Source organism: Chrysemys picta, chromosome 18, assembly GCF_011386835.1.
Source record: "Chrysemys picta bellii isolate R12L10 chromosome 18, ASM1138683v2, whole genome shotgun sequence".
Taxonomy (NCBI): Eukaryota; Metazoa; Chordata; order Testudines; family Emydidae; genus Chrysemys; species Chrysemys picta.
In genome coordinates this window covers 20,035,388-20,060,140 of record NC_088808.1, presented here as the reverse complement: position 1 = coordinate 20,060,140, position 24,753 = coordinate 20,035,388, and the positions used below count along the sequence as shown (strand labels likewise).

At 44.6% G+C, this 24,753-nt stretch overlaps 2 protein-coding genes across 22 annotated transcripts in view; both read right to left on the bottom strand.

Moving 5' to 3' along the window:
- SEC16A (SEC16 homolog A, endoplasmic reticulum export factor) overlaps nucleotides 1-6,608 on the bottom strand; it is a 41,157-nt gene extending 34,549 nt beyond the window's left edge. For 18 of the 19 annotated variants that reach the window (XR_010593574.1, XR_010593575.1, XR_010593576.1 and 15 more), the window contains exon 1: nucleotides 6,456-6,608. The gene's annotated coding sequence lies outside the window, so the exon portion shown is untranslated. Of the gene's footprint in view, nucleotides 1-6,424 lie in introns of all 19 variants that reach the window. The other variant, XM_065572042.1, reaches the window with a different exon arrangement.
- Nucleotides 6,609-14,611: 8,003 nt separating this feature from the next.
- The window catches only part of NOTCH1 (notch receptor 1), an 81,631-nt gene continuing 71,489 nt past the window's right edge, over nucleotides 14,612-24,753 (bottom strand). For all 3 annotated transcript variants that reach the window (XM_008169491.4, XM_042854363.2, XM_042854364.2), the window contains 9 exons: nucleotides 23,228-23,656; nucleotides 22,215-22,363; nucleotides 21,392-21,608; nucleotides 20,997-21,087; nucleotides 20,593-20,758; nucleotides 19,494-19,789; nucleotides 18,946-19,093; nucleotides 18,733-18,830; nucleotides 14,612-17,846 (listed from right to left, as the gene is read on the bottom strand). In XM_008169491.4, coding sequence (XP_008167713.2) covers nucleotides 16,410-17,846; nucleotides 18,733-18,830; nucleotides 18,946-19,093; nucleotides 19,494-19,789; nucleotides 20,593-20,758; nucleotides 20,997-21,087; nucleotides 21,392-21,608; nucleotides 22,215-22,363; nucleotides 23,228-23,656 — 3,031 coding nt within the window. In that variant the 3' untranslated portion in view covers nucleotides 14,612-16,409. The remainder of the gene's footprint in view (nucleotides 17,847-18,732; nucleotides 18,831-18,945; nucleotides 19,094-19,493; nucleotides 19,790-20,592; nucleotides 20,759-20,996; nucleotides 21,088-21,391; nucleotides 21,609-22,214; nucleotides 22,364-23,227; nucleotides 23,657-24,753) is intronic.

The following is a 24,753-nucleotide window of genomic DNA, read 5'->3' as shown; positions in this document are numbered from 1 at the left end:
AATATGCTATTAATGTAGTTCGCATCATGGAGAGAAAAGTATCCAGAGTAGTTGTGTCATCTATTGGATACATTTTTGTTTATCCTTCATAATAAAAGGCAACCAAGAGTTGTGCAGTGGTTTAGCAATAGGACTCCCAAAGTCAATGGCAATCAGATAACTAAAACCTATTTAAAACCACCTTTAAATTTCTGGTTATGCAACTTGTGATTTGATAGCAAGAGTTGTATGTTAAGAAACTACAACAGAACGAAGTTTGTGACTGCGTCGGGCGCTAAGCAGCTAGAGAAGGGGTTAAATGCAAAAACCTCTCTCTGGGGTTTCAGCTTAATCAAAATATAATCTTGGCAAAAAATCTCTAGCTGCATTCATTCTGTAAAGCTTTAAAATCAGTAAACTTCAAAAACACAAAGCACATAAGCCAATGAGCAGGATAGCCCTTATATAGCTCCCAAAGGCAACTTCTCCTGGCTTCTAATCAATACAATCTCTCATTACTATTTATTATTTGTATTACTGTAGCTCATAGGTCATGGTAATGCAGCCCCTCTTTAAGTGGGATCATTGAGGAGGGGGTCAGCTATCGGGGTCCCCCTCTTTGGGGACCAAAGGGCCAATGCACACCATTACAATGTTCTAGTTATTGCTTTATAGCCAATGTAAATCTTTTGTTGAGATGGGGAGGAGGAGCAGAAGAATTGAGTTAATGCGAGGCTTTCGAATAGAAATACTGAACTTGGGTTTGTTAGTTTCAAGCATAACTTCAATTTTTCTTTAAAATTCTTTTTTAAAACAGTTGCATGCTTAATCCATGTCAGGGAACGTTAGTTGCTACAAAACACACCTAACAATTCAAAGAGTTTTCAAATATTGTAATCATTTCTCTCTGCCTTGATATCTGGGAGAAGGTTTTCCAGCAAGGCACAACTACTGCCAACCAGGATGTTACCAGGAAACCCTGCCTAGTCAGCAGCTCCTGATTCTACACACTTAGAAAATAAACATGCGTCTAAGAATCTGTTTTGGACATCCCCTTATACTTATTTTTCCACAATTAAGTTTTCAGGTTTTTACACTAAAATTATTAATTTTTTTTTGTTTTCATTTTACTAGTTGTTCTCATGCAATGCATGGGAAAGTGGAAACCAGAAATGTAAGACAATAGTTCAAGTGGAAACCATAATCTCTTGTGAACAAAATGTTTATTTCCAGTTTATACAATTTTTTAATTTACCCAAATGTAAGTTGGGTAGAGAAATCAGTTGTTTTATAATTTAAGTGTTGACTTCCACATTTCTGAGAGGGACTTTGTTCCTAACAATATCCTATCAAACACACACAAAACAGCAAAATACTAATATCTTCAGTGTTCTTGTAACAACTGATAATTAACAAATTCAAAATTAGTGAAGAGTCTTACTTTTCATTAATTACTTGTTCTCTTTTTTGTGGACCTCGGGAATAAATAAAGAATTCTAACCACAAACTTATTTTAGAGGCCCAAGCCAGGAAGATGCAACCTTTTCTGGATCAAAGTTAACAGATCACACACAGCAAGTAGAAAAGGTGTATAATAGATTAAAAACACAAACTGTGCAGGTTATTAAAGTGATGAAAGCAAGTAGTTTTAATCAACAATATTAATGTGGAAAAAAAAACTTTTTTCCAAAACTTAAAATTAACAGATGTTTGTTTTTGTTTTAAAAAAGTGAGAACAATGATGGCTATGCAATAATCTCAAATCTAATCCAACTAGAGTGTTCCCATCTAGGGTGGAAACTCTTGCATCTCAAAGTTTTACTAGTTGATAATGCACAATGGCCTACTAAATGTTAGTCACCTAATGGCTACAGAAAATCTACAATTGCATAAAAATGGCAGCCCCCGAAAGGTTACCGAAAACAAAGTTTTACCAAGTATCACAGGGGTAGCCGTGTTAGTCTGACGAAGTGGGTATTCACCCATGAAAGCTTATGCTCCAATAAATCTGTTAGTCTATAAGGTGTCACAGGACTCTTTATTGCTTTTTAAAGTTTTACCAGTTATATCAAAGTATAGCTATCCAGGTATAGATAAACTGATACTCCATTGTAAGAGTGGCTTTTTTGATTTAGCCTAAACCTCTTCCCCAAGTAACATAAAATAAAGCAAAAAAAGCCACTCTTGGGCCTGCTCTGCACTTGAAAGTTTTGCTAACATAGCTATGTCAGTTAGGAGTAGGAAGTGAAAAAAAAAAAAATCACACTCCCGATCGACATCACTATGCCGGCAAAAGCCCTAGCGTTTTTGCGGTTTATAACAACAAACTCCTTTTCTCAGTATAACTTATTTTGTTCAGGGAACTTGTGTAAGTTATACTGGCCAAAACATTCTTCTGCTGTTACAAACTGTCTCTCCACTAGGAGAGTTTGCCAGAGTGTCCACACAGGGGGTTATACTGCTACAACTATGTCAGCTTAAATTCACTCCTTTAGTTATACTAAAAAAGCTTTCCCCTGTAGACAACACCTAAACAAAGGAAAATAAACTGTTTATAAAAAAATAAATAAAGTCATTAGAACACCCCAAAAAGATATAGCTAAAATCTGAAAAATTGGGCTTAAGCTTTAAGAGCTAAAGTAATCTAAAAGATGTATGAATACATTTCAGAACAGTCAAACTGAGGGCCCAACATAGTCAGTGTGATTGCTCAAAGTAATATTTGTTAGCATGTTTACAGAATCGATCGCTCAGTGTGCAAAATAATTCCACTGAAAGCTCATGTGACTGTCTTTCCAGAGGCCAACTAATTAAAACTCAGGTTGCAATGCAATTTCAAGAACCAGACTGTAGCTTTTTTTTTTTTTTTCCTCTTTCTTGTTGCCTCTTAGCAACATGCTTTATGAAGAGATATGTTTGGTGTTCTTAATTAATTTAATAATGTCCTGAGGGTTATGACATCACCACCACATCTAACTTTCAGTATTATCCACAAAGGATAAAACATTTATGTCTGCATTTTGTCTAGTGTCTGACTAGATATTGGATTTAATTCTATATTGAATTCTGTATTAACTAATATTATTACATAGCCCCAAGTCAATTTATTGAAAAAAATACAGCATAAGGAGTGTTTCAGAAAGATCAACTTCTGTCTGACATAATTTATTCACACACAGTTCTCTACTTAAGCATGCCGAATAGTTCATAGAAGATTTTTTCCCAATCTCACAAATTTCTTGCAATTCACATTAAGATATTTATATTCATATGATCCTTCATTTTTACAACTTATTGTGCGTCAAGAGTGACATCTTAGTAGAAATCTGAATTTTCGCAATGGATCAGGATTTGTACCCAAACAAGAAACCATTGAAATTCATTGAATAGCATCTGCAACACTTAGTGAACTTTGAATGCAACAGGTGTACTTGAGGTGATCATTTACCCCAAACCCAGCCTAAGTAAATAAAGCTTATAACAAATGATCAGAACTAAAATGGTATCCGTTTTTACAACTTTCTTAATTCTTTGAAAAGGATCTTAATGGAGCAAATGATACACCGTGGTATAATCTGGAAACATTCTCTTTGTTTATGTTAGGATTTTCTGTGGAGCTTAAATGGCAACTACTAAAGTGAAATGTGACAAATGTTAGCATGAAGCAGTGAACAATGAAGGAAGACCTATTACTTTCTCCAAAGAGCTTTTCAATGTTGTGTACCTCCTTCCTAACATCCTTAGTGTACCGTAACCCATGTACGACACTACAATACGCACAAACGAAAGTAGTTAAATTAGTTATCTATTACAAGAGTTTGTCAACATCATTGCAGGAATACGTAAACAGCACAAATACAGTTAGGTAAATCTGTAATCAATATTCTAATTGAAGATCTTGGGTCATAAATATTTTTATGCAAAACAGCCCCAATTAAGCAATTTTAACTATCAAAACAAGATCCAGAGGCAACTGTGGCTTTAGCTGAGATGACAGGAATCCAAAGTTTCCTCAACATCTCTGCTAGGCTTTCAACACAAGCAAAGTAAGAGATAAGAGCTTGTGAACTGAATTTATACAGTAAAAGCTTTGTTATCCAGCGTGTTGGAGAACGGGGGGTGCTGGTTAGTCAAAAATTCCAGTTAACTAAGAGTTATACTTAACAATGGAGGGAGGGAGGGAGTTTGAGTGTGGGAGGCGGCTTAGGGCTGGGGCATGGGAGAGGGTGTAGGGCGCAGGCTCTGGAAGGGAGTTTAGGTGTGGGAGGGGGTGCAGGGCAGGAGGTTGGGGCATGGGAGGAGTTTTGGGGTGCCAGATCCGGGCGGCGCTCACCTCGGGCAGCTCCCCACAAGCGGCAACATGTCCCTGCTGCTCCTAGGTGAAGGTGCGGCCAGGCGGCTCTACACACTGCCTCCGTCTGCAGATGCCACTCCTGCAGCTCCCTTTGGCCATGGTTCCCGGCCAATGGGAGCTGCAAAGCTAGTGCTCAAGGCAGAGGTAGTGCACGGAGCCCCCCATGGCTGTTCCTCCGCCTAGGAGCAGTAGGAACATGTCGCCGCTTCTGGGGAGCCCCGTGGAGCCATGTAGGTAGCCTAGCAACCCTACTGAAGATTTGTATTGGGAGATATCAGAAATGCCGGTTTCTAAAGCTTTCTGGTTGGTAAATGGCCAGATAACACAGCTTTTACTGTATTATCACAGAAGATCCTGCAAAAGGACACCAGTGCCTATAGCGTTAAGTGAATCCTATTCTGCAAGGTAGTTTTTCTCCAACCCTAGAAGCATAACAACTGAACACTTTTTAAAAATTCGGTTATATTATTTATTAGTCTCCCAAACCTTTTATATGTTACTTGACATCTTAGGCCACAATCCTGCAGTCGAATTTGTATGGGCAACCCCCTGTGTTCGTACGGATCCAATTACAGGATCAGGGCCACAAACCATAAGCTGTCCAGAACATGCACTTCATCTTCCTGCATGTATGGATGACATCTAACATATTGTTGTAGCATGTTAGTGTTCCACAGTAATGCAAAAAACTTCCTACCAGCTTCCATATAAATGCAAATATTGCTCAGATGCTCCTGGAACCAAGAACATAGAGCTGAACATGCAGCCCTCAGACAACAGCAACATAAACCTTTCCATTAGTTTGGAAGGGAAATTACTAGTTAATTAGGGTCAGTGGTTCCCAACTTTTTCAGGCAATACTCAGCCATCATCAGCTGGTACTCAGTCTTTCCTATTCAATTATGCACAGGGTTAAGAAGCTACAACAGTTTGAAAAAGGGTGACTTTGGTTTTGAAGGGCTCACTTTAAATGCCTTGTTGAAAATAAACAAAGACATTTACACTAAGAGACATACTTTCAAAATAGCCTTAATTCACCACATCTACCCACAAGTAAGACCTGCAATCATACACTCTAACCTACTGCAAAAACAACAAGGAGTCTCGTGGCACCTTAAAGACTAACAGATTTATTTGGGCATAAGCTTTCGTGAGTAAAAACCTCACTTCTTCGGATGCATAGCTCAAATAGGTGGAGGGGCAGAAACTTCAACTGCCATCTTTGCAAATTCATCAGACAGTATAAACCCATACATTGCAACATCTGAGCACCACCATGTCGCAATATCATGAAATGTCACATCAGGGAACCCAATCCAACTTCAGGATTTCCAAGAAATCCCTTTTCTACAACTGCTTCTGTTGCTTATAGGCCACAAAGGCACCCAGAGAAAAATCAGAGTTGTCCAGGGTGGGAACACTAGGTACCATGTTTTGGGGACCAATACGAATACATCCGAGAAGTTGGGGTAATCATAAATAGCCAGTCCCTGAAGTACCCAGTGCTGGACCTTCCACCCCAACTGTCTATACATCATACTTGTATGCCACCCATTACTCAATAAGTGCCTCGCAATCTTTAATGCATTTAACCTCACAGCATCCCTGTTTGATAGGAGAGCGCTAAGATCTGCATTTTACAGATACAGAACCGAGGCAGAGAGTCTAAGTGACTTGCCCAAGGGCTCCCAAGTCCTACGGTAGCACCCGACCCACTGGGCCATCCTTTCTCTCAATGTGAAGAGCTGCCCACGCATTTTAACCCCACAGCCCAGCAAGTCTTTAGCTACATTCCCCAGGCTATGCCCCCTCCCCTCCCCCGCTAGAGACCTAACCAAATTACCTTCAGACTTCTCCCACACAGCATCCACACCTCTTACTGCCCCAGGCTTCCCCCGGCCAGGCGGCACCCTAGAGACACCTCCCAGACTCTACTCCTCTCCCTGCCACCCTCCGCCCCGAGGTTCCCCTCTCCCCGGCCAGCCGCACCCCAAACTCCCTCCCACCCCCCCAAAGCTTCCCCCTCCCCACTCCCTGCCAGCCCCCCGGCTGCCCCAGCCAGCGCCTACCCGAGCCCACCCCTCAGCCCACCTCCTGGGGGCCCCCGGCGCGCTCCCCTCACCCGGCTCGGCCCCCCGGGGGTGCACGCAGCAGGCGAAGCCCCTTCAGCAGCAGACGCCTCCCCCCGTCCCAGCAGCCGCAACACCAACAATCTCCACCATCTTGGAACATCCGGCTCCAATGGCCACCGCCGCCGACGTGTCACGCTCCGCACGCGGTGACGCAGGCGCGTACGCGTCGACGCCACCCACATTTTGTTTCTTTCCGCTCTCCATTGAGTTGCTTAAAGGGTTCGTCGGGTGGCGGCGGGTGTCAACTCACCTGCGTCGGCGGACAGAAAATGTAACCATCCCTTTAAGAGTTCGGCGCTCACCGGCGGGTGTCAGCCGAAGACCGCCAGGGTTGGGCGCATGCGCGTTGAGGGTTGGTGGGAACGCTAATCAATACAGCTTCTGGAGATGTTAGGGTGGCAGGTTCGAGCCCCACCTAGGGAGGTTGGAGACGCCTTAACGGGCCTGAGCAGAATTCAGCTGCTTAGCCTCTGTTATACCGCCCTTGGTTACTGGGCAGATGCTGGAAAGCAGGCGCCCACCTTCCCAGTGGCCCTGGCACTGCACAGCCTTAGGGACCCTCCAGTGCATGTGGTGGCGAAAGCTTGCGTCCCCGGGGATGGCCTGGGAGCGCTGTCAGCCCCTGCACTGACAGCCCAGACGCCGACTAGGACGAAGACGCCAGGCTGTGACGCGGGCTGGGCACAGCTGTGCAGGAGGAGGTGTGTGATAATTAGCCATCTCTGACTAAAGTGTAAGGATCTGTATGACCAGAACCCCACTCTGCAGAGCCAGGGCTGGCTGATCTTCCCACGCTGTCCCCAGGCACAGCCGGGGAACGCCGGGGAGAGTAGGCGCTGCAGGAAGCACTGCCCAGGAGACGCAGCGTGACAGTGCCCTGCGGCCCTCTGACTGGCCAAGCACACTATTTAATCCTGGAGGCTGCCCAGAAAGTCCCAACCACATAGACTTCTGGCCTGTTGTGACTCCAAACCTCACCGAAGTCTCCTGATCACTGTTCTCCAAGTCCAGCCCCACTCGGACCCTGCCCCTGCCTCTTGATTCCAGCCTGGTACTACCTCTGATCTCCAACCTTGGCCGGACTCCAACCCCAACTTTGCTTATTGAACCTGGCTCCAGTGCTTCCTCTGACCCCTGCTCGCTGAAGACCCTCCTTGACTTGTGGATCCCAGCCCCGCTGTGACTGCAAGGCCAGACTGCTTATGTCCAGGTCCCTTACATAAGCGTATTCTTGAAAACTCCAAATGGAGAATGAAGAATCTCCTCTCTCTGCCATGTGAAGTTTCCACTACCTTCCTTTCCATCCCTTTCGTTTTTCTTGCAATGTGAGCGTCTGAATGGAAGGGCTCTGCCCCCGCACGTTCACCCGGAAAGCTCCATTTAGAAAAGGCAACTAGAATAAGCAGGTGGTTTCCTGTCAGGAGCTTGCTCAATGTTCTCAATAACCACAGAGCAATAAACTCTTCTTACATCACATACATTCTCTCAGTTCAAAGCACCATAGAGACACATCACAATGAACACTAAACACAATGCACGGGAGTCATTAGCCAACAATCTTCCTGCCAGTTTCACAGTCTTCGTACAGACTAAAGAAGCACGCCATACCACAACCCATTCTGAGAAGTAAAGAAATCCAGATTCAGCAGTCGTAAGGCCTAGTCAGCATCTGTGCCAATTCCTATATTATTATTAATTCTTACTGCATTAAGGTAACATCTAGGAGTCCCAGTCATTCACCCCACTGCGCTAGGTTCTGGACAAACAGAACAAAAAGACAGTCTGCCCCAAAGAGCTTATGCTGTGGCCTTGGCTGTTGTGGGGTTGTAGCATTGCAGACACGTGAAATAAGGCAATAAGCTGTTAGTTTAGTAAATTAGGGAGAGATGTACGAGAGCCAAAATCCTGGATCTGAACTTTGATTGCAACTTTAAAAGTGGGCAGGTGTCCATATCACAAAACCCACTGTCACAACAGGTAAGCTCATGGACAGCTTCAGAAGGAAAGTCAAGGGCTGAATGGACCATATAGACTGGTTTGAGGCCAGGTCTACACTATAAACTTACATTGGTATAACTATGTTGCTCAGGGATGTGAAAAATCCACACCCCGAGTGACATGGTTGTACTGACCTAACCCCCAGTGCCAACAGCGCTATGTTGATGGGAGAGCTTCTCCTGTCGACAAAACTATGGCCGCTCCTGGAGTTGGATTAACTACACCAAGGGGAGAGGCTCTCCTTTGGTGTAGTAGTGTCTTCACTGAAGCGCTACAGTGGCACAGCTGTCCGGTGTAGGGTGACCAGACAGCAAGTGTGAAAAATCGGGACAGGTGGTGTGTGTGTGTGGGGGGGTAATAGAAACCTATATAAGAAAAAGACCCAAAAATCGGGACTGTCCCTATAAAATCGGGACATCTGGTCACCCTAGTCCGGTGCCAGGGTTTTAAGTATAGACCTGCGGTTTCTGAAGAGGTGAAGTTGCGAAGAAGAACCACTAGGGTGAGGCAGAGCACTGCCTGTGGAATGTTGGACCTGTAAAATTAGCATCTAACTAAAAGGGAAATGTGAGTCTACCAAACTTTTCCATTTCCTTCATTATACAGCATGCCCTTCCCACAAGGCGGATGCTGGAAAACTTGTTTTCAGCTGAGTCAGGTGCCTACTCTAAGGAGCATAGAAAGGGGAAAAGTGACTCTGAGTTTTTGATTTTCCAGACTCATTCTGCGCCCCTATTCTAAAGTGTACTGAGCGATACTAGTTAGAAGTTTACTCAAGAGTCAACTGCATCTCTAGAACATTGTCTGGTTTCTCAAGGCAAAGATTTTGAAAGTTCTGTAGTAAGTATGCCTAAAAGATTCGCTGAGTTACCAAAAGGTCACAGAATGGATCACTGAAGTGCAATGGGGCTTTAATAGCACTGGGTTATTAGAAATTGAGCCTATCAAAAATTATTTTGTCTGAGCGGCAGTTGAATACACCAAGATGTTTGTTATCTTACTGCTTTTAGAAGCTACAAGTTAAGGTCCTGATCCTGCAATCATTTACGCACATGCTTAATTTAACAGGAATGCTTAAAGTGAAGCATGTGCATATTTGCAGGATTGTGGTTTAAGATTCCATGGATTGTAATTTTACAGACGAGGTAGATACAGAACCCTGTCTATGCTGCAATTTGAAACCATAGTTCCCCATTTTTAAAGCGCCGAGAGAGCACTGCTCCAGAAAAGTACGAGTTTTGGTTTTCTAAAGAAGCTGCTAACACTCTGCCATAAACTGGGCCCGAGTTTTTACTGCAGAGGTCTGTGCTCTAGCTCTATTGTGAGGATATATTTCTCCTGGAGACAATGCTTTTAAAGAGGAAGTCATTCTTCAAAAGTAAGAATGATGGGTCTTATTCACAACAGTTTGTGTACAGGTGTTTCCACTGTGCCTGCATTGTCATATTCTGTACTGAACAAAAAGCACGGAGACAAAAATACAAAAAATACAAGTGACCTAAACAAACATCTTAATCAAGGGTCATTATCAGTGCAAGGGCCATTTCCTGCCCGCTTGATCATTAAAGCAAGGTAATATCCTCCAAGCCCAGTCCGAGCAGGGCAGGCAGCACTTTGATGATGGTGTGGGAACCAGACACAGTGCTGTGATTTTTAAAAGTGCCTTTCATCTCTTTTGTGAGGACATTCTTATGAACCGGCTTGTCAAATGCCATTTACCTACACAGCCCTGAAGTGAACATAAAGGCTATGTCCTGGTGCTTCCCCCAGGGGTATTTTGTGAGGACATCTGAGTTTGATTAGCCTGGTTGGGCCTACAGTCGGTCTTTTATTATTGATGGTATTTACTGAATTCAAACACTATCAGGTTAGCGTGGGAGCTTATCTTTGCTCTTCCTGCTGTTAAGTACTGATTGCACTATAATATCACACTGATACGCTGATGATATTTCATTCTGTAGCCTTTACTGTCTACATGCAGCACCGCTGAAGTGCAGCCGGCTCTGGGGTCGGGGTACCAAATAAGAAACAAGTGCTAGCCAAGTAAGGGCAAAGGAGCCTTTCCTTGCACACTGGATAAACTGCAGATGCATGAAAGGTAAGAACAGAACATTTGCAAACCTCCTTTTCATTCTGTTCTGTGCAGTTACCATTACTCTCTTTGGGGTGCAATGCAGTCATAGGCACCTTTCATTATTAAGTGCCGAAATGCACTCAGCCCTGTACAACAGGAAAAATGAAGACAGTCCCTGCCTCAAAGAGCTTATTGTTGAAAAGACCTTTTACCTTTCAGTCGGAGTTCAACAGGGAGGCAATTGCTCCAGGGAGAGCTTATGCTTCAGCTATCAGCATCCTATCAGTCCAGCCAACTCAGACATGCTAAGCTTTTTCTTGTGAGCCTTCATCATTCAAAACACACTGAGCCAAATTAATCCCTGGTGCAGTGCCAGTGGGGTTACACCTGGGATGAAATGGGCCCACTTTGTTCCTTCTAAGGGCACAATCAGAACTGCTGGGGCACATGTCAGAGATCAGGACCCAAGCATGTGTACTGGAAACTTTCAGAGCAAGCACAGACAGCCCCAGAAAGCCAGGCAGAGCAGCAATTTCTAAATGCTCCATCTAATTGGGCAGGAATAACGAATAAACAAACACACACACAAATACCACCAACACAACTAATCCTCCAGCAGAAAAACAAGTAGCTCAGATGCACCAGTGTTTTATTAGCAACAGATGTGCTTGCGCTCGGAGCAGTGAGTGGTATTCTGGTCTAAACGGGTGCTTATAAATCCTTTGATCACTATGGTGTAGTATAGAGGTTCACCACCACTTTCCACCTTGACTCTTCAAGCCACCTGCAAGTTCTTGCCAGGACCCACCCAAAGCCCATCGTCCCTTTGCAGCCACAAAGGATGGAGGGGGGTCATGGCAAGAAAAGACAGGTGATTTTGGGATGGGAGGGGGGGTGTAAGGATGGGGGAATGTCAGTATTGGGGCTGGTGAGTCCTGGGTGTAGGGTGGGTTCTGATGCTAGGGGCACCTAGGCGAAAGGTTGATGGTGGGAATATTTCTCTCCCCTTCTCTCCACAGCACTCAGCAGTCGTTAGCGCACATGTAGAGATTGGTCCAGTGTCCAAGGGCAGCGTTTTCCTCAGCATGTCTGGGGAGGGGAGATGAGGGAGTCGGGGAAGAACTGCCCTGGGAATGATTAAGCTATCAGAGGGCTGGACCAAGGGAGGATGTGGAGACAGTAGCAGGGAGGAGGTGAGATTTTCCTTCCCTCCCTGCCTGGGCTCCTACAGGGACTTGGGACCATGGGATTTTGGTAGTTATCTGCCCCTATAATAGGTTTGCCAATTTTGGTTGGATGTATTCCTGGAGGTTTCATCACAGGACGCCGTCTTTAATAAAAGATTAATCTTTAATTCCTGGAGACACCAGGATGATCCTGGAAGGTTGGCAACCCTACCCTATAACCAGTGGGGTTGTGATCCAGAGGGCAGCCCCTTGTAACTTCCACCAGGTCACACCTCACTGGTTGAACAAGATTCGAGGGGCATGATGGACAATCAGCTGAACGTGAGCTCTCAGTCTGATGCTGTGGCCAAAAGAGCTAATGCGATCCTGGGATGCATAAATGGGAATCTCGAGTAGGAGCAGAGAGGTTATTTTACCTCTGTATCTGGCACTGGCGTGCCCACTGCAGGAAGACAGTGTCCAGTTCTGATGGCCACAATTAAAGAAGGATGTTGATAAATTGGTGAGGGTTCAGAGAAGAGGCATGAGAATGATTAAAAGATTAGGCAACATGTCACAGTGATAGACTCAAGGAGCTCCAGCTATTTAGCTTAACAAAGAGGAGATTAAGGGGTGACTTGATCAAGTCCACAAATATGTACATGGGGAACAAATATTTAATAATGGGCTCTTCAGTCTAGCAGAGAAATGTGATCCAATGGCTGGATCCAACACGATTCAGTGGCTGGACGTTGAAACTAGACAAACTCAGCCTGTACATTTTTAAACAGTGAGAGTAATGAACTATTGGGAACAATTGACCAAGAGTCATGGTCGATTTTCTATCACCGGCATTTTTTAAATCAAAATGGGATGTGTTTCTAAAGCTCTGCTCTAGGAATTATTTTGGGGAAGTTCTCCGGCCTGTGCTGTACAGGAGGTCAGAGTAGGGGACCACAATGGTCCCTTCTGGCCTGGGAATTATGAAATGTTCAGGCTTGAAATTCCTCGACACTCTGGAACCGCAGGTTCAAATCATTGTGGAGTCAGCTCAGCTTTCCTCCTGTATGAGGTAGTAAACAGCATGAGATTAGATTTATTTGGGAGTGGCTCTTTCAAAGGAGACCTCAGAAACTGAGGGTACGTCTACACTTAAAACATGACAGCAGCACAGCTGCCCCACTGTAATGCTTCCGTGTAGGCTCTTGCTACAGGGTTCTCCCGTTGCTGTAGTAAATCCACCTCCCCAAGAAGCAGTTAGCTAGGTTGAAAGAGCAATTTTTCCATTGAGTGGCGCATCTACAAGGTTAGGCCGGCATAGTTTCATCTCTCAGGGTGGTGGATTTTTCACACCCCTGAGAGAAGTAGCTATGCCAATGTAAGTTTTGGGTGTAGACCAGTCCTTAGGAACTCTCTCCTAATGATCCCATGGTCCTTTTCATAAGAGGAGAGGTTTGTCCCTAGTGTTCTTGGCCAAAATATCACTTTCCACCATGTTTGCCTAGGGTGGTGTATGCTGATTAGTCCCTTTACCCCAGAAGTAGCTGCATTTCGTTGGTGCTGGATGGCTTGTGACGTCCTGTGGGATCCTTTGGATGGGAAGGGGCTATGGAAATGTAAGATGTTGTTTCACTTATGCTTGTAATGAATCACAAAGACTCGGTATGGTAGTCTGAACATTTTTTGCAATAAATACTATGGAGTCCTTATTGCTCCTGAGGGACGCATTACAGATTCCTCTGCTATTTCATCAGTATGGAGGAAGCATTGCATGGGCAGCTTCTTGCTAGATATACTGCAAATCTTTGGAAGAGACCCAGACAGTACTTTATATATAGATGTGTACAGACATATATAGATATGTATACACACACCCACACACTCTTCCCCAGCATTTGTTTGGGCAACAGAGTAGAAATATCAATGTTCCAAGAGTTAACATGCTTATCTGATTGAGTAGTAGTTTCCAGTCATTGTAATAAATTAGGTTTCTATTTATAGTGAGTACTTTGGGACTTCACAGTTGCATTAAGAACAATACAGAGTTCTTATTGAAAAAGAAGAATTAAAATAATTATCTTAAAGATCTAAACACAACATAAACAGTCATGTTTGCTTTTTTGGTGAGGTTAGTTCACTGAATTTCATAGTGTTGGTTTCATTTTCAGTTCAAGGCTACGTTCTCACTTAACTAGGGATTTAGATTTCTTTACAGTATCTACATTAGCAGCCCCACTTGTGGCCTTTTCCAGATGCACTCTGTTTTGAGTGTAAAGCATTTTGCATTATTCAGCAACATAGGTTTGGGTTTTTTTCCAATAGCCCATATATAACTAAATGCAGCTATCCATCACTCGCTCTTAGCTATCTCATCTACCAAAAAGTTCTCCTAAAATCTAACCTTTGGGGTCAAGAGGGATTATTTTTCCAGTGGGAGAATTAAGAAAGCAGTTGAAGTTTCCATACAAGAAGCTGTTTAAAACATCTTCCCAGCTTTTCCCATTTTAGGCCCTGATCTAGTAGCAGGGTCCTTACAATACCACACCTCAGGTAAGAGACCTCCTGTACAGATCTCACTGCGAGGTCAGGGCTTTACGCAGTACAAGTCCCCTCCTACAGACCTTGCTCAGGCAAAACCTCCAACGAAGCCAAGGAGAGTTCTGCCCGAATAAAAGCCTGCAGTAGTATTTCCTACTGGCCCAATCCAACTTCCACTGAAATCTTTATTGACTTCAACAGGAATTGGACTGTGTCTTAGTTGCGCAAACAATGCATTAAGAATCATTTGGAGATGCAGCATTTTCACGTAACCCTCAGATACGGATGAGGAACAGATGTTGGGTCAGGCAGGCTGGGGAGTTTGTCCACAACACTTCTACTGACACATGGCAAAAACATCATGTTCAAGTTTTAGTAAAATCTAGACGCCCATGAGCATCCTTTATTGCAAATCAGTTAACCAAAAAATACATCATTTTTGCAAACTACAACTTTGCAGGTAGATAACTTTATTACAGAAGATTTTTTCGTAAACTACATTCTAGTTTATAAAACAGGAAGACAACACCACATGATGTTTAAATCACTTGTATTAGGGATGTCACAATATCGATGCTCCGTAAGTGTTTACTAAGAGATGAGCACACAAGGGACTGCAGAAAGCCTTGTGCTTTTGAGAAATTGAAATCATATTTGGTTTCTAACTAAAAGGGATCAGGAATCTCTCCCTTTTCTTAGGTTTCCTTGATTGACTGCATTGTAGGTGAGTGAATGTCCTGTGGGTATGCATAGTGTTCGCTTTCCTTTTGCAGTCAATGAATGAGCAATATTCTGACACCTCTAATAAGCATGATGTACTTAAGACTTGTTCATTTAGATTTTTGAAACAAAATCCACCTTTTTAAAAAAAAACTTATTTACAAACCTTAAATCTGCCACAGGCTTATACTATATTTTACATGGTTGTTTTCCCCCCACCTCCACAAAAGAGTGTGCACCAATATAAACCCGATGCGTCACTCCAAACTAGCGAGAATAAAATGTCAACATTTAAAAACATGGGCTTAGCAGCCCAGTTTCTGTCTGTGTCTCCTAATTTCTGCGCTCATGGTAGAATAGGTCAGGGCTACATCCAAACCTGACATGTTAAGTTGCAAACCCAAAAGTTTAACATTTCAAAAAGAGCTTGGATGTTAGGGATTGATAGTAGACTGTGGTTGGGCATTGTAATGCTCTGTTAACTTTCATTCAAGTTGGTTTACAGTAATTGACAAATGCCTCCTTTACAGTAGGACAGGCCACCCTTAAAAGAAGGATGTGGTTCTAAAATCCTAGCATTTTTATTGTTTAAATTGTTATTCAGTCAATTGCAGAAAAACCCCAAGAAACTCTTCGGCATTGATTCCATAGCTATGGGTTTTCAACAGATTTGGCAAATGTTCTGTTTCTCTAGGCAGCAACGTTATGTAGATTTTTTTTTTTTTTTTAGCTTAGAACCTATCACAGGTCTGTAATCCTGATTTTTTTTATATAGACAGCATTTAAATATATATAAAAAAAGAAAGAACAAGAATTTCTATGTATTAAGATAAATGTACAACTATATAATACTGAAATTTTAAACAAAGATTCATGACTAGTACCATAAAATGTCCTCTCAGATAACACCCAAGAAAACATTTTAAAGTACATTTCAAAAATCGATTCATGCTTAATTTATAATTTTTTCAAGGGGTGACATTTGTAGCTAATTCTCCCCCCTTCCCCTCCCACTTTTTCTGGGTTTGAAAGCAAAAAAAAAAATAAAAAAAATCAATAAATAAATTGCATTTCAGAATCACGAATCTTTGCTTACAACTTTACAAAAACAACCCCCACCCCCCATCAAGTCAACATATTAAAAAACACCCCAAAAACAAAAAAGAATTTTCTATGAAAGATCTACCAGGTTTTATTTCCTTGGTGCACAACTGAAGTGTCTCATTTTGAGTTCTTAACAATAGAACATATAAATAAAAAGGCAGTGTTTTCATGTAAAATAAAAAGTACATAAATAAATACTAAAAAAAGATTAAACATTGTGTTCTTAATTTGTATAAAAAACATATAAAAAGGGATCCTTCAGTCCAAACAACCAATGTCCTTAGAAGAAGTTTTTAAAAGATGATCCTAAGTCCCACTGTGTCAATGTCTCTGAAACACCTTCTTTACTTGAAGGCTTCTGGGATGTGTCCTATCTGTGACTGCATACTCGTGGGAGGGCTGGAGATCCCCTCTGACCAATCAGATATGTTGGAATGAGGTGACGAACTTGACCATTGGTCCGGTGACTCCGGGGAAGGTGTTAAGAAAGGGTGGTCTGGCACCTGAAGCTGGTGATTGGGTGTATTGTCCAAGGGTGAGGAGTAACTGTGTTGAGAGGGTGGAGTTAAAAACTGTGTGGTGGTCATGGGTTGTGTGAGGGAGGAGGGTAGAGACGTTGATAGGATCTGGGTCTCTTGAGGCAAAATAGTGTGCACGGTCATGGTAGTGCTGCTCACCTGCTGCATGTCTGACTGGTTTAGCTCGTTACTGAGGAAGTTTTGGCTAATGTGGGCATTGGGGTTTGAGCTGGTATTGTGATGTTGCTGCTGTTGCAGATTTTGCTGTTGCAGCTGCTGCTGTAAATTCTGCTGCTGTTGGATCTGTTGCAACTGCGGGGCCTGCATCAGATGTGGCTGGGAGGCCAGCCTTGTATTAGGCATGGGCTGGTAGCTCATCATCTGTGACAAAGTAGTGGTGGGCATGCCGTTGTGCAGGGAGGTCATCATGCCATGTTGAAGGGCTTGGGTTTGCTGGTGAGCCCCGGGCTGGATGTTGCTTCTCATTGGATTATACTGGTTCTGGACCATCCCATTTTGCAGCCTTGTTAGCCAGTCGCACTGCCCGTTCAGGCTGGCAGCCCCGCCTACAGTGAAATTCATCGGTGCACTGCTCATGACTGTGCTGGGCCTGGATACAGGCAGGTGAGAGAGACGCGGGGGCACTGAATCGAAGGCCATCCTGCTGGAGTTGCCCATTGCCATATCCTGCTTTCCCGCCATGTTAAGATGGTTGATACTCATGTGGGCATCAGGCATGCCTGGCAGGTGATTCAGAGGCATGGAAGGGGACTGCTGAAATGGAGATGTCATCAGTGGAGGAGAAGCAACATCTGACAGGTACCCATGGGGCGACTCCAGGGAGTCGACTGGTGACAGCACACTAGAGCTATCTAGAAGGCAACCTTTCCCATCCTGCGATTTTTTCCTCCTGGCTTTGACGTCTTTGGAATCTTTGCTATTGCAGCTCAGGCCCTTGGTACTTGGCTTCCTAGCTTTCTTCCCTTGGACGTTGGGTTTCAGGTTGCCGATGTAACTGTTGGGAGAGCAGAGCGGAGGAGACAGGGTGGGTGCCCCCAGTGGGCCATTATGCAGTGGAGGGCTCCGTACCAGGTTATACTCGTCCAGCAGCCGCACAATGTCATGGTGCATGCGTTCCTGCGCAATGTCCCGGGGGAGCCGGTCCATGTGATCGGTTATGTCACGGTTCGCAAAGTGATCCAGGAGGACTTTGGCAGTTTCGTAGCTCCCTTCTCTGGCTGCAAGAAACAACGGTGTCTCCTCCTAGAAACACAGTGGAGACAGTTTGTTTTAAAACCCCAAAGCTAACAGGTTTCCCTGGCCGGCCCAATCCTGGTTTGATTTTAGATTTGAAGACATCGCTATTAATTAGGAATCTCGGCAGCTGCACAAATAATGGCAAGGTTCATAAGTTCCTGGAGTTCAACTTCATGCAATGGTAAGGGGCAGAGTCTCACTTCCTTGCATAGCTTCTCTCTCCCCTGGCACAAGTGCTCAGGAGAAAGGCTGCTGGGAGGCAGAGTGGGGACAATACTCATGGGAAAGTTGGGCTCGGACTAGTCACCGAACTGGGTTGAACCCTAGGCTGGAGGATGTTTTCTGTTACCCCTTTTTTGGAGGCAAGACTGTGCTGAATGCCTCGGTGTTTGAATTCTGCTAGTGACCTCATCCATATCCAATACTAAACCACTAACCACATGTGACCTTCACCTCAAAGGCACAATGAGGTGAGCAAACGAACACTTGTTATTTCCTCCTAATCCAACCGCACACAGGTCACTAACACTGCATACGGGGCCAACCCTTGGGCTCCATATTCAAGCCAACTCCCATCAACTTCAGTTGGAGTAAAAATCAGATGCAGACGCTCCCTGACTTATGCAAGCGTTCCGTTCTGGAAAGTCTTGCGTAAGTCGGAAACGTATACCCAACCATTATGCAAAAAAACCCCACCCCAAACTATTTCTAGTTTACGGAACTTTTTCCGTAAGTGCAGATTTGCGTAGGTCAGGTTTGCATAACCCGGGGGGCGTCTGTACAGAGCTCACCATCTGGCAGCCAGGGTTGAATTTTAGGCAAAGATGACCCTCGGATTGACTTGTACAAGGAAAATAATTGCCTTGCATCTGCTAGCCCTGTAGATCCCTACCTTGTTGTTCTGCATGTCTTTATTGGCACCGTTCTTCAGCAGCACCATGGCAGCTTCTACGTTATTCACAGCAGCTGCCCAGTGCAGTGCTGATTTGCCTAGGGAAGAAGAAGGCGATATACCGCCCGCATTAGTCAGCAGTTAGAACAACAACAAATATTCCCTGCCCACAACACCTCAGACAGCGGTGCATGTTTTAGAAGACTGCCATACCTAGGTCATCCACTGCATTGACATCCGCGTGGCAATTGATCAGATCCTCCAGCATGCCCTCCACGGCCAAGCGAGCTGCCAAGATCAGCGGCGTGGTCCCATCGTGCATGCGGGCATCCAAATCGGTCGCTCTGTTCCTAATCAGGATCTGCCCACAACGAGATGAACGCATGGAAATGTTAGGAGAAAGCCAGCGAATATTCCAGTGAGGTGTCCACATAACAAAAACTACCAGCCCTCTTGCTGGGAGCCGCTACAGAGAGATCCAGGTCTGGAAGGTGTTGTGAAGGCTCAATTCCCTCTCTCGTGCCTAGAGTTGGTCCCTGCAGGCCCGGGGTGGCTCATATAAGCGGGGCAGCATTGGGGAGGCTTGCACAGCCACCATGCTGTACCTGCTCTGCCACTAAAGAGGCGGCTTCAAGTCGCCAAGGCTTACATCATTGTACCTTTCCACAGCACTAAATGCTGGGGCAAATGCTAAAATTCATACTCTTACTCTGTAGAGAAAGGACCGCAGTAGGAAAGGTTGCTAGCTAAGACTGATGTACCTGGAAGACTCCTTGAGCATCAGCTGAGACAGCTGCATGGAGGGGCGTCCTGCCCATGTTGTCCTGGATGTTTGCATCTGCACTGGCCTCCAGCAGGCGTTTGGCAGCATCGGAGCGAGAGTACCTGGCGGCCAGGTGGAGTGCCGTCTCGCCGGTTCGGTCTGTCTGGTTGTGCAGGCTGGCACCCTGGTAAATGAAATCCGAGATGACAGCGGGAGCATCCTCCTCCTCTTCGCTGTTGCCAGTCTCCAGCCCTCCTCCACTGCATGAAGCGATCATGAGCGGGGTGAATCCGTCTGGAAAACACAGAGCGACCCCATGAACAGCGAGGGACTCTTTGCCCTTCTGTGATAGGCGATTCCAGGGAGACGTTCTGACTTGCCAGGACTACTTGTTCTCCTGGCACATCGAGCTCTGGTTCCTATCTGCTTCCTAACATCCGAAACTAACCCTCTTCCTCAGATTTAGGTCTGAATTTATTCCTCATTCAGTAGCTTCTCACCACTCACTGGCTTCCCTATTTTGTCTGCGGTCTTGGATTCAACTCTCCAAAGCACTTCAGGGCACGGTTTACATGGAAGACACTATGCAGAATACAGCTGCACTGTACTGAAGTTTAAAAGCTTTTCTTATTTGACTGTGGAACAGTCTCCCAAGGGAAGTGGATGAAGCTCTGATGCTTGGGATAGTTAAAACCTGACTAGACAAGAAAACACTTGTAAACATCCTATAGGGATCAATCCTGCACTGGCAGGCAGATGAACGGCATGATTGAATGGGTATTTTCCCCCAACTCTAACCTCTTTGATTCTCTCACTTCCCTCTCTGTGGTTAAATAAGGAGAGATTTATGGAAAACAAAATGCCACAAAGGCAAATCTCCTTAAATCATACAAAACAGTAGCAATGCAACATGGAAGGACTTCTAGGTGGGGCATTTCTGGGTTAGGTCACATGAAGACTGATGTGTCAATGGCAGCACAGCAATAGGCACATTAGAAATGGGACTAGATAGATATTCGTGCACTGCTCAATTGTAGAAAGAGAATGAGGTTTGTAGATTAAATTATGCAACCATCAGAGCAAGGAATCTCCCTTACCAGGCCCTCGAACGTTGACATCCATACAATCTGCATCAATTTCACCTTGCGGTGGGGTGGGTGCCATGGAAGAGATGCGCAGGTCGGCTGCATCTAGGTGCTGTTGAGTCCACTGCCTGTGATCTGTCTGGTCGTCCACGTCTGGCAGCATCGCCTGCTCCTCAAACTGAGAAAGGACAAAGGAAGCTGAAAGTCAGATCTCAAGGAAAAGGCAAGAGACGCTATAAAAAAACCGGGTTGAAATGAAAAGCTGTGTGAGACTCGAAGCTACATTTCCATCACACGCAGGTTGAAAAGGAGCCTTCAGAAGTTGTGGTCTGGAGCCCTAGAGCAAACCCTTGTGTTATGTCTCATAGCACTGTTCACCTTCCTAATGAAACAGCGCAAGGTTACTGTTCGCTTACCCTGAACTTCTTAGTGTCCAAGGTTTCTTCATCACCCCATTCATTCTGGTTGTCATCCATCAAGGTGCCATCAGAAGCATTTTTCAGGGGTCTTTAAAAAAACCAGAAAAACTCAAGTAATTAGTTCTTCTGCAAAAACGGAGAGGCAATGGATCACATGCTTTCCATGCACAAAACTAAATGAAGAAATTCATGGTAATTTACAAAACATTAAAATCCCCCACAAAGCTAGGGTATTGTTCTCCCCTCGCAAAACCCTGAGAACTCTATAACCTTTTCCCTGCTGTAGCGTATCAAGCACGAAAGGAGAGAGCTCGAACGGTTCCGTTAGAGTAGCCCTGCCCTTAGTAGCTGCACGCCACAGCATTTAACAGGTTAACAGTAAGATTACTCACTTCAGTCCAACGGAATCCTCCCCAAGTGGTTCTCGTCGCTTCTTCTTGCTTGACTCTGTCACTTTGAAGCCTTCTGGGAACCAGAGCTGCCCATGCTCCCTGCGCCGCTTTCGAGATACCACTACTCCCACTCCAATGAAAGCAAGCAAGACAAGTGCAGCCACCACCACATACATAGGATACAGCTGGGAGTTCCTCTGGGGCTCAGCTGTTTCACCTAAAAAAGAGTGGGGCGCATGGAGAAAGTGAGACATTAAGCTGCATATCAAACTGGTGATGGAGCACAAATGAAGCGAAATTAGTTAATAGAGGTACCTATGGCTGATCTAAATCATCCCCCAAAATAAGGTCATTTTATACGCTATTAATCAGAATTGCAAACTATTGGCAAATTCTCCTCTGCACAAGCCCGCTGCATCAGGAGACAGCTTTACTTTTTTCTCCTTTAAGGAAAAGGATTAGCAAACTTCAAATCACTGCGCTCTCATTGAGCTGTTAAGACAAAAGGATTCAGGGGGATTTCGAAGATACAAACTCCAGCTCCTCACATGTCACTCATTGATTGGAGTTGGGTTTTTTTTCCCCTTTTTTAGTGGTAATGATTTTGAAATAAACCCGAACTAAGCAAAATAAAAAAAAAATACAGAATTAGTTTATTAATTTAGATTTAAAAAACACAAAAGATTCAAGGTTATTAAAGCCGAACTGTCTCTGGATACAGCATTCTGAGCTCGGCTGGCTGATAATTGGATCACGGATGTGGGCTGGAAAGTTTCAATCACCTCCAGTCTCAATCCCTCCAGCAGCTGCCAGCTAAACTTACTTTTAACGGCTTCTATTTTGTAGGGGATGTTCAGGTTACCAAGTGAGGCCAAGGCACCCAGGAAAGCCGCCACGTCAGTTGCGCTCTGAAAGCATTGCGAGGAGGATTGGATGCACTGGCGGTTGTCAATTTCCAAGTATACGATGGATCTGTATGGAAGAAGAGCAGATGGAAATAGAGAGCAATGATCAGACTGAAGGAGAGTCAAGACCTATGTCTGTTCTCCCCATAACCCCACATCAGGGTGGATTAAGATGGTGGAAACAGACTTGTTTACTCATGCATGGGCCAAACTTGCAGACCTAAGTTAGACACAGCTCTCGTTAATGTCAATTGGAGTTCTACCTGTGTGAGGACTGTAGGATTTAGCTCCAAGTCTATTTGTCAGCTGTTCAGTAACACAGGAATGTCTTTCCTTAGCAACGACAGAAGTCACACAAACACGATAGGGTAATAAATAACAATACTACTTGGGGCCTGAATCTCTTCTCACACCAGTTTTACCCCATCGTATTCTCCGCTGATTTTAGTGGAGGGACTCCTGACTTCCACTGCTCTGAGCAGGAGGAGAATCGGGCCCTTTGTAGCTATACAGCACTTTTCAGCAAGTGTCTCAAAGCACCTTACAACTTTGCAGTAATTGAGACTCATAACAGACCTCTACAGTCAGGAAACCGAGGCTTAACTAAGTGACTTCCTAAAATAACGAGAGCCAATCTAGTTCTGACTGCCAGTCCCACCCCCGCAGAGTGACTCCTAGCCAACACATGGGACTCCATTAGCCATGTCAGTTGTAGCATTATTTAAAAAAATAAATTCCAAACCAGAAACCTGTCAGCATTGACACCCCCTTCCCAACTTCTTTTGCATAAGAAATTCGGTTCCACTTCATATTTAAAACCAACATCTAGGTAAAATTCTCCATCCTGCAGCATTTTCCTTAGAGCGGATTATTAATATTAATAGGGCACAATAACTGCTGTCCAATGAAAGCCTTTTCTCTGCCCCCTCACCCTCTGATATCCATCTGATCCAGCTCTCTCCGCTGCCTTTCACCAACACGCGACGAGAGGGACGTCTTTATTGTGTTGAAGACGGCGCTGGGCATGTCCGACCAGTTCTCCGTTGACCTCTTGATGTGGTGCTTTTTCAGCTCCTCTTCATTGCCGTAGTATGGGAAGATCATGTACTCTCCCTTGGGGTTCTTCTTGAAGACCACATTGGTGTGAAGGACACGGCTGAGCTCCCGGAGGAAGTTGAAGGAGTTGTTCTTCAGGTTCTCTGGGGTTATCAGGACCACCACTACCAAAGTGCCATCTGCAAGTTTCTCAGGCATGTTGTTGGCACAGTCCAGACCATCCCATTCACACTCAGCGTTGTTACACCCCTGGTCGCAGTGACCATCTGAAAAGTGATCTTTACAGTATTGGTCATACAGAGGACTAGGGAGAAGGAAAAGAAAGGGAAAAGGATTAATTACACCAACAGCCACTCTTATTATCCATCTACTAAGATAGCAGTAGGAGTTTCAAGGATTTCTGTCCTGTAACAACAGCACTGCTCACCCTGACATCCTAAATTGCCTTATAATGAGGGAAATCACTTTATGCAATACTGAAAAGCAACCACTTCTGGGGTGAAACATGGCAGCTATTAAACTGTAGGTAGCAATTTAGGACGGGATGTGAAGACAGTGACTTTGACCCAGGGAAGTTGAGAGAGGCAGAATACAATTACTCAAAAGAGTTTGTCCAGGAACCTGAGATCAAATCCATACTATTGCAAACGAATGCTCAGTAAATGCCAGCAAGTATTTGGGGGCTTTCTGAAAGTTGGTGCCATCGGCAGCACACCAGAAGGATGGCTTCAGTATTGGCCCATGTGCTCAGGATCCAACTGATTGCCATATGTGGGGTCGGGAGGGAATTTCCCCCCAAGTCAGATTGGCAGAGACCCTGGAGGGTTTTCACCTTCCTCTGCAGCACGGGGCATGGGTCACTTGCAGGTTTAAACTAGTGTAAATGGTGGATTCTCTGTAACTTGAAGTCTTTAAATCTTGATTAGAGGACTTCAGTAACTCAGCCAGAGATTAGGGGTCCATTACTGGAGTGGGTGGGTGAGGTTCTGTGGCCTGCAATGTGCAGGAGGTCAGACTAGATGATCATGATGGTCCCTTCTGACTTTAAAGTCTACGAGTCCCACCCATGGTAACATGAGCACCACTTCCTATAGAATCCTGGTGGTTTCCTGCTGATCTCCCACGAAGCACTAACAGTGCCAAACTCAACAAGGCACTGCTATCTCTAGAGTAGAATTCACCAGAGTGGTGAATTTCTATGCAGGATGCTCCATCAGCAGAGATGCCCGAAAAGGAGCCAACAGGGGTGTTACATAATGTGGCGATCGAGTCAAAGAAGGGCCAAACCCAGGAAGTTGTGAGCACCTACAACTTCCAGTGAAGTCAGTGGATGTTGAGGTTGCTCAGGATTTGGCCCCACCAGATATGAAATAGCATCTGGAGAAGCAAAACGAGCAGCAG